This window comes from Populus trichocarpa, chromosome 5 (assembly GCF_000002775.5).
Source record: "Populus trichocarpa isolate Nisqually-1 chromosome 5, P.trichocarpa_v4.1, whole genome shotgun sequence".
Classification (NCBI taxonomy): domain Eukaryota; kingdom Viridiplantae; phylum Streptophyta; class Magnoliopsida; order Malpighiales; family Salicaceae; genus Populus; species Populus trichocarpa.
Window position 1 is genome coordinate 9,776,949 of NC_037289.2, and position 10,009 is coordinate 9,786,957.

Consider the following 10,009-nt stretch of genomic DNA (forward strand, 5'->3'; position numbering starts at 1 on the left):
TAAAATAAAATGGTCAAAAATTGGGTTATGACAGTTGCCCCCTCTTTATAATATTTACTATGCAAAGATATTGGAAAATTTCATTTTCTTTTAGCTTTGTGTAGTAAATTTATAAAGAAAAGTAGATACAGAAAGAACCTTTTTTTTTTTCAAGTCTTGAAAATTTTGAAAGCAATAGATTGACACACGACATTTACAGAGAGATGTAGAAATCAAGAAACAAGTCATTTAGAAGACGACCCATTTGTTTTTGTATATATTTTTTTTGTTTTTTTTTGTTTTGTTTAGTAGTGGTCTCATTATGATGGGTGACCTACCCAAGTACAAAAAAAGGAAAATGAGGGCTCGAAGGCGCACTCAAAAGAATGCGAGTGCTCAAAGGCGCTCGAAAAGGAAAGCGAGTGCTCAAAGGTGCTGCAAGAAGAAAGCGAGTGCTCAAAGGCACTCGAAGAGGAAAGCGAGGGCTCAAAGGCGCTCCAAGAAGAAAACGAGTGCTCAAAGGCACTCGACGAGGCAAGCAAGGGCTCAAAGGCGCTCGAAGAAGAAAGCGAGTGCTCAAAGGCGCTGCAAGAAGAAAGCGAGTGCTCAAAGGCACTCGAGGAGGGAAGCGAGGGCTCAAAGGCGCTCGAAGAAGAAAGCGAGTGCTCAAAGGTGCTCGAAGAGGAAAGCGAGTGCTCAAAGGCGCTCGAGGGGGGAAGCGAGGGCTCAAAAGCGCTCTAAGAAGGAAGCGAGGGCTCAAAGGCGCTCGAAGAGGAAAGCAAGGGCTCAAAGGCGCTTGAAGAGAAGCGAGGGCTTAAAGGCACTCAAAGAGGAAAGCGAGGGCTCAAAGGTGCTCAAAGAGAAAAGCGAGGGCTCAAAGGTGCTCAAAGAGGAAAGCGAGTGCTTAAAGGCACTCGAGGAGGGAAGCGAGGGCTCAAAGGCACTCCAAGAAGAAAGCGAGTGCTCAAAGGCACTTGAAGAGGAAAGCGAGTGCTCAAAGGCGCTCAAAGAGAAAAGCAAGGCGCACTCGAAAGGATAAGGGCTTAAAAGCACCCTAAAAATGATGATCAAAGGCTCGAAGGCACATTTAAATGAGGTGGAAAAACACAGAGATTTTTCAGATGGCCTATTTCTCATGGGCGGCCTGCCCAGGTTGATAAATTCTCCAAAATGAAAAATTTTCAACAGCTATTTTGATCTTTGGCCATTTCAAGTTGGCCGTCCACTTGATGGATTCCGTTGGAATTTTTCTCATATGAAATTTGCAAAACTCATTGTCGAATGTCTCAAAGTTTAGATGATATGCATGCATCTTTACTTGTTTTGAAATATAGGCCCCCATTTCTTCTTAATCTTCTTGTTGCTTGACTGATGAGGACTCACTACCTCTGATTTGGGTCTTCTTTGTCGCTTGGTTTCTAGCCCACTCGAGTTGGCCCATGTAAGTCTATTTTTAGATTTGTTTACACAACTCAGCCTTTGTGATGCCCATCGTGACCCACTTTCTTGTTAGAGATTTTCTGTCTTATTAAATAATTTGAGAGGATCATTCATTACTCCTCGTCTCACTGCTAAAAACATTCGGTGTCACTTGCTGAAAGGATGAAATGGTCTTTCATAAACCAAAATGCTCCCTTGTCTTATTGTAAGAAATATTCCTCTCTTTTTCTAGAAGAGAAAATACAATGTTGCCCCTTTGTACTGGTCATTGCCCTCAAGTGCGCTTTGCCAACGACTTAGACAAATAATGGTTTTAAAAGACCATTATCTCATTTCTCTTTTTGTTCATTTTGGTAAAGGAATATGGGTCCAGAGTGAATCTTGAAATCTTGATCTTGCATTTTGAAAACAAAAATTGTTTCGATGTGAGTCTAAAATAATTTGCTTTTAAAATCTTACAACTCCTTGGTTATTTTCTTTTTTTGAAAAATAGATTATTTGCTCTTGTGTTTGGCAATGAGATCTTTGGTGGAAATACGTCATAAGATGACATTTTGTTTCAAAGTGAAGGGCTCGAGAAAAAGCTTGAGGTTTGGTATGAGTAAAATTTGTCTCTTTTTAAACATTCATTTTTATCAGCATGAATAATAATGAGTAGTTTGTTCTTGATGTCATGAATCTTATGAAAAAGTATTCTTTGCATTTTGAGAGCATTGTTTATTGTTTTAAGTTGCTTGCTTGCTTGATTAGAAAGGACTTCTATAGGGACGTAACGTAGGTTGTGGTTCTTGGTTATGAAAGAAAAGGATTCATAAGGCTCAAAGAGTGTTTCAGAGTTTCAAAGACCGAGGATCACTATCAACAGTCTGACTCTTGACGTCATTCACATTTTCTTTTGCCGCTCTTCTTTGATTTGCCCTTTGTCATTGTTTTGGCTATCACTTTTTCTTGTGATTTGAGCATGCCCCCTAGCATTTGAGTTTCTTGGGCTCTTTATGCCTTTTTGGCTTTCTTGCAGCTTTTTCTCTTTTCTCATTGAAATTTTCTCTTGTCCCCCCAGTGTGGGGTGTGATCCTAGTCGGGATTTTTTTCATGAAAGAAAAATTATTCAGGCTCAAAAAGGGGTAGCAAGGGATGTACTTTTTCAGAACGTGAAAGGAATAACAAAGATGACCTTTCCTCATTTCAAGCACAAGCAGTTAAGATCAATAAACTTTGACCTCATCCAGTATGATGTTTTGGTCTTTGCAAAGATGCATTTCATGAATCATGAGCAACGAGTTCACTACGTACCATTATTCATACATTTAAAAAACATGATTCAAGAGTCATAAGGTAAGGGTGTTTATTCATTTCTCCTTTTTTTTTGGTCACCTCAATGATGGAGTTGCTTGACTCACTTGTCATTCTACAAGTAGAATGTCAAAAATATTATTTTTGAATGAACATCAATTTATTTTTTAGATTAAAACGCCAGATCAAATTTTCAAAACTCCAATAGGGAAACTGATTTTGGTAAAAGAGATGAATTGCGTCTATGAGATCATGCGAGATTGTAAGGGTATATTTTTTTGGGTTCTTTGGTTTTTTTTTGGCAGACACCTTTTACGAAAAATATGCAAAGAGAAATCATTGGCCCAATCTTATTTATTGATTTGATAAAGATTTATACATCATGGATAATATTTCTTTACAGAATCAGAGTTCACAGGCCTAACTACATCTTCCCCATCCATTCTGGTTATAGCATCAACGCCCCTCTTGAAAATGCCTTCTTCACTATGTAGGGTCCTTCATAATTGGGCGCCCATTTACTGCGATCTTCTCCTGGTAGTGACAGAACTTTCCTCAATACTAAATCTCCTTCTTTGAACTCCCTTGGCCGAACTTTTCGATCATATGCCTTGGCCATTCTTCTTTGATATAACTGGTGGTGACAAATTGTTGCTAACCTTCTCTCGCTGATCATATTTAGCTGCTCGTATCGTATCTTGACCCAATCAGTCTCCTCGAGTCCAGATTCCATGAGGACCTTTAAAGAGGGAATTTCTACTTCCAATGGTACCACTACCTCCATTCCATATACTAAAGAGTATGGTGTAGCCCCGGTTGATGTCCTCACTGCTATTCGATACGCATAGAGAGCATAAGGAAGTCATTCATGCCAATCTTTGTAAGTAATCACCATTTTCTGAACAATCTTCTTTATATTTTTATTAGCAGTTTCTACAACGCCGTTCATCTTAGGTCTGTAAGGGGACGAGTTGGAATGTTTGATCTTCCACTTTGTGCATAGCTCTGTTATCATTTTTCCATTGAAGTTTTGAGCATTATCAGTCACTACTCTGTCGGGTACACCGTATCTACAGATTAGATCTTTCTCGATGAACCACTTGACCACTTTCTGAGTCACATGGGCATATGAGCAAGCCTTTACCCATTTGGTGAAGTAATCAATCGCTACAAGGATAAAATGATGTCCATTACTGGCTTTTGGATTAATAGCCCAATCACATCTATTCCCCACATTGCAAAGGGCTAAGGAGACACCATGTTAAATAAGGGTGCAGGAGGCGTATTGACTTTGTCGCTATAAACCTGACATTTGTGGCACCTTCGGACAAAATTTATGCAATCCTTCTCCATAGTCAGCCAAAAATAACCTGCTCTTTGCATCTGCCTAGCCATCATGTGTCCGTTTGCGTGGGTAGCACAAATCCCTCCATGCACTTCTTGTAGGGCCTTATTGGCTTCCAGACCACCCAGACACCTCAGCAAAGTCCCATCAAATGACCTTTTATACAAAATCTCCCCATCTATGTAGTACTCCATGGCCATTCTTGTCAAGGTCCTTTTATCTACTTTCGAGGCTCCCGATGGGTACTCTTGATGCTGGATGAATCTTTTTATATCCGTGTACCATGGTTCGTTGTCCGTTTCTTCTTCTCTTGAACAATAATGAGAGGGATAATTTCTGATCTCGATGCTTACAGGTTGAATTTTGGCACCACAATCAATTATAGCCATAGAAGCTAAGGTAGCTAACGCATCGGCAAACTGATTTTTGTCTCTCCCCAAATGAGTAAATTCTATTTCATTAAAGCTTTCAGCCAATTTGGAGAGGTATTCCTGGTATGGTCTCAACTTTTCATCCATTGTCTGCCATTCACCTTTTACCTGACAGATTATTAGCATTGAGTCTCCATATACTTCTAATTTCCCTACCTTCATCTCTAATGCAGCTTCCAATCCATGGATGCAAGCTTCATACTCAGCTGTATTGTTTGTACAACTAAAGTGCAGCTTTACTGAGATAGGATATTGCTTTCCTTCTGGGGAAATTATCACAGCACCTGCCCCGTTGCCCGATACATTTACTGCACCGTCAAAATACATGGCCCACCAACCACTCTTCTCTTCCTTTTCCGTTACTAGCACATCTTCATCAGGAAAGTCAAAGTTCAATGGCTCATAATCCTTAATAGCATTGTCGGCTAAATGATAAGCAATTGCGCTTCCTTTTACTGATTTTCTTGTCATGTAGATGATGTCATACTCAGCCAGCAGTACTTGCCATCTGGCTATTCTACTCGACATGTATGGCTTTTCAAAGATATACTTTAGTGGGTCCATTCTTGAGATCAACCAGGTAGTGTAGTATAACATATATTGTCGCAACCTCTTCGCACTCCACACCAGACTACAACATAACTTCTCTACCATACTGTAACGGGATTCACACTCGGTGAACTTCTTACTCAAATAGTAGATGACTTGCTCCTTTCTTCCTGACTCATTCTATTGCCCCAACACACAACCCATAGTTGATTCGGTCACAGTTAAATACAAGATGAGTGGCCTTCCGTGCACGGGCGGTACCAACAATGGTGGTTTTTGTAAGTACTGCTTGATCTTATCGAAAGCTTTTTGGCAATTTTCATCCCATGTCTCAGGATTCTTCTTTCGGAGTAATCAAAAAATCGGTTCACATGTGACTATAAGTTGTGAGATAAAACGGGCAATATAGTTCAAGCGCTCCAAAAAGCCTCGAACTTCTCTTTTGGTCTTTGGAGCAGGCATGTCTTGTATGGCTTTTACTTTGTCGGGGTCCACTTCTATGCCTTTATTACTCATCACAAATCCTAATAATTTGCCTGTTTTCACCCCGAATGTACACTTTGCAGGATTCAATTTCAACTGATATTTTCTCAACCTCTCGAACAATTTCCTCAGAGCTGGGATATGGCTTTCTTCATCTTTGGACTTTGCGATCATGTCATCCACGTAGACCTTAATTTCCTTGTGCATCATATCATGAAAAAGTGCTACCATTGCCCTTTGGTATGTTGCTCCAGCATTCTTCAATCCGAATGACATTACTTTATAACAGTAAGTTCCCCATGGGGTGATAAATGTTGTCTTTCTCTTATCTGCTTCAGCCATTTTAATTTGATTATAACCGGAGAAACCATCCATGAAAGAGTAAGTGGAACTCTTAGCAGCATTATCTACCAACACGTCTATATGAGGTAACAGGAAGTCATCCTTCGGGCTTGCTCTATTCAAATCCTGAAAATCCACGCATACCCTGATTTTGTTGTCCTTCTTAAGAACAACCACAATGTTAGACACCTATTCAGAATATTCTACTACCTCCAAGAAACTTGCATCCCACTATCTTGTTATCTCTTCTTTTACCTTGAGCAATACATCAGGTATTGTCCTTCTTAGCTTTTGTTTGACTGATCGGCAACCCTCAATCAAAGGTAACTTATGCACTACTATTTCAGTATCCAAACCGGGCATGTCAGCATATGACCAAGCAAAAATATCCACATACTCCTGCAAGAGGGCGACCAATTCACTCCTTATATCTGTAGTGATCAACATCCCTATTTTCAACTCCTTTTTGTCATGCTCGGTACTTACGTTTATTAATTCTAATTCCTCTCTTGCCAGCTCCCATGCATGTTCGGATTTTTTATAAGCTTCTTGAACTCCTTAATGTCATCCTCACCATCTTCTTCCTCATCCATTGAAGTTATAGTTTTATCAAAATTAGGCCAATTATTCTCAATGCAATGGGTTTGTAAGTTTATCGTTGTCCCGCTTTCAGATTCCCTGAAAGCAGAAAGTGCCTTTGTTATGAGTGCATAATGGAAAAGGTGAAACTAGAAGGCATGATGAAGGGAAAAACAAAGCATGATCTCATTAAAACTTGAAATGATAGAAGGGCTCAAAACAAAATCTTGTTGCCAATATCTTGAGCCACGATTACTGGCAATGCAAATTTATTCAAACAAAATGCAGCAATAATAAAAAGCAAGCAACCAACAAATGTTTACTTTTTAAAGATAATTGGGACTTCTTGAATTTCCCAATTGTTCAACTCTTCCCCTTCAGCTAATCTTCTCACCAACTCAAGTAGACCATCCTCTAGAGCACTCACAGTTAGTTGGGGTAATTCTTCATAGGGGCTTTCTTCGTCTTCAAAACCCCCTTGGGGTTCTTGTTTGTTGATCTCTTCCAAATAGTGGATGGTAGCATCGCTAAATTCTTTGTTCATCCTCTCAATTTCACCCCCAGCATTGATCACTTGTGCGGGTCGTGGGAACATTACGTGGATTGGAGGGATCTGGATTCGGCCTTCATTAGGTTCCCTTCCTTCGATTCAAGCCAACCTCCTTTCTCTTTTAAACTCGGCCACTCTTTTGAAATCTTCCTTTCTAGGTTTAAAACCTAAACCGAACCTCTGATCGGCACATTTCATCTTTATTACATTGATCCTCTCGGGCATTCCTGTGATAGGGTCATACTGGAATGGCAGTCCATGCTTCAGAAAATATTTAGCAGCCATCCTTGCAGCCTCAGAAACCTCTGGTTTCCTTCGCACTGTATTCTCAGGTACCCATTCAGCATTTACTACCTCAAATGCATGTAGGTTTCCGTCCTTACTCTCTTCAGCCTCTATATAAGGAATCGACACGTTTCTCACCATGGTTAAATCCTCTTCAGCCCTTACTGTCACCAAGTTCCCATTGATGATAAACTTAACTCGTTGGTGTAATGAAGATGCAACGGCTCGTGCTGCGTGGATCCAAGGTCTTCCTAACAACATGTTGTATGTGGGATGAATATCCATCACTTGTAAAGTTACTTGGAATGGTTGGGGGCCAATTACAAGCTCAACATCAATATTTCTCATAATCGGCCTTGGCGAACCATCATATGCTCTAGCTGTCATGGTACTTGGTTTCATATGAGAGACATCAACTGGCATTTTATCAAGCACATGTCTTGGCAACACATTCAAAGCGGAACCATTATCTATCAGCACCTTGGCGATCACACAATCCTTGCATTTCACAGTGATATATAATGGCTTATTGTGACCAGTTCCTTCATGATCCAATTCATCATCTGTGAAGTAGAGATAGTTAGTAGCTTGAATCCTTCCTACCAAATGTTCTATAGAATCCTGTGTGATATCTTGAGGAACATATGCTTCGTTAAGGACCTTCTGGAGAGTGTTCCTATGCAACTCTGAACTCAAAACTAATGACAATAGAGAGATCCTGGCGGGGGTCTTTTTCAACTGGTCCACCACACTATATTCACTATGCTTCATTAGCTTCAAGAACTTGTTAGCCTCCTCATCACTCACTGGTTTGTTGACCTCATCCATCTTGGCCAATTCCACCACATTCTTCCCTTTTGCCCTCTTTTGATCTTCTAGCTCTTCAGGAGTATAGCACCTTCCACTTCGGGTTAACCTCCCAATTTCAACATGAAAAGTAGGAGCTGGTCTCGTGGTATGAAAAGAATAACCATAATTATAAGGTATGGTATTATAATTCCCACTAACTGTGCTTGTAGGTCTAGCCAAAATCATTCTTGGGGGTCCTCCCTCCGTTGGTTGATATCTACAGACTTCAATTTTTTTTGTCGAAACCAGTCATGGTTCCTACTAGGTTTTCTTCGGACGCCTCTATCCTCAATACTCCCAATGTCATCATGTCTTCTACTTTCACCTGAAACTCTTTACAAGAGTTTATATGATGTCCCATATGCTGGTGATACTCACAATATTCCCCCTTATTCTCTCTGGCTTGCTTTTTGATGGGTGTTTTGAGGTACCCCGTTTGCTCCAACATTTTGTACAAACTTTCCATTGACAACCTTAAGACATTAGTACCCCTCTCTTCTTCTTTCAAAGCATTCACCCCTCCACTTCTAGAAGCATGGTGCGGTAGCGGGTTGGATTTTACGTTTGGAAAATCATCAAAGGAAATCCAACCTGCTTTGATGAGTTGGAGGATTCTCCTTTTGAAAGCCAAACAACCGTCAATATTATGGCTGGTGATACCAGCATGGTACTCACATTTCTGGTCTGGTTGGTACCATTGAGGAAAAGGTGGTTGCAAAGGTGTTAAATGAACAGGTGTTACTTGGCCAATGCTAAGCAATCTTTGATACATTTCACTAAGAGGCATGGGAAGTGGGGGCAGTTCTTCTTGGTTTGCGGGGAAGCTTCTGCGTGGGTGAAATGTGTTGTTTTGACGGTACGAGATATTTTGGGTATTTGTTTGGTTTTTTAGATAAGGCGAAGTGAAATTTATGTTGGATGTGGGAGGAATGGTCATGAGTGGCCTAAAATTATGCTTTCTTCCCTTACCTTCACCTTCGACGTTGTGGATGTTAGCCTCTTTCTTGCATCCAACAAAACCCCTTTTTTCACTAGGGTTTATGATCCTACCCATTCGAATGGCTTGTTCGATTCGTTCAGCTATAACAACCAAATCAGAGAAGCTTTGTGCAGAACTTCCAACCAAGTACTCAAAGTATGGTGCTTTAAAAGTATTGGAGAACACACCTATCATTTCCTTCTCCAATAATGGCGGATTAACCTGTGCTGCCGTTTCGCGCCACCTTTGTGCATACTCCCTTACGGATTCCTTATGACCTTTCTCCAATGAATGCAAGCTTGATCTATCAGGGGCTATGTCTATATTGAACTTATATTGCTTAATAAAGGCATCGACTAGATCTTTCCATCCCCTTATCTTGGTGTTATCCAAATGCATGTACCAAGTGAGAGCAACATCACTCAAACTATCCTGGAAGAAATGGATTAACAACTTCTCATCTTGCACTAACTCGGCCATCTTATTGCAATATGACTTAAGGTGGGTTATTGGACATTGAGTTCCAGTGTATTTGATGAATTCTGGCACCCTAAACTTCTTAGGAATGACTACGTTAGGTACCAAACCTATCATCACTCAAAAATTGATGTTTGCTGTTTTTAGAACACAGGCATGTTGTATGGAAGGGCTAGAATATTCTTAGAATGGTAATTAATTTTAGGACACAATATAAGTTCATTTTGGGATTACAAGTGTTCTGTTTTGAATTTCATTGTTGTTTACACTGCTGGTTGTTTTACGTACTTGTATGTGAACTACACTTCCATCGAATGTTACGCAAATTATTAGCATGTTATAATTCATAATATTTGCTTTCAAATATGTTATCCAAATATGAATGGAAGGTCCTGAAACTAAGGAATAAAGCTGCTTGGAATAAAGAA

At 40.1% G+C, this 10,009-nt stretch overlaps 1 protein-coding gene across 1 annotated transcript; it reads left to right on the forward strand.

Moving 5' to 3' along the window:
- Positions 1-365: 365 nt before the first annotated feature.
- On the forward strand, positions 366-1,018 carry LOC112327599 (uncharacterized). Its single transcript, XM_024601802.1, has 2 exons — positions 366-667; positions 754-1,018. Exons 1-2 carry the CDS (start codon positions 366-368, stop codon positions 1,016-1,018), a joined length of 567 nt encoding a protein of 188 aa, XP_024457570.1.
- The last annotated feature ends 8,991 nt before the right edge of the window (positions 1,019-10,009 follow it).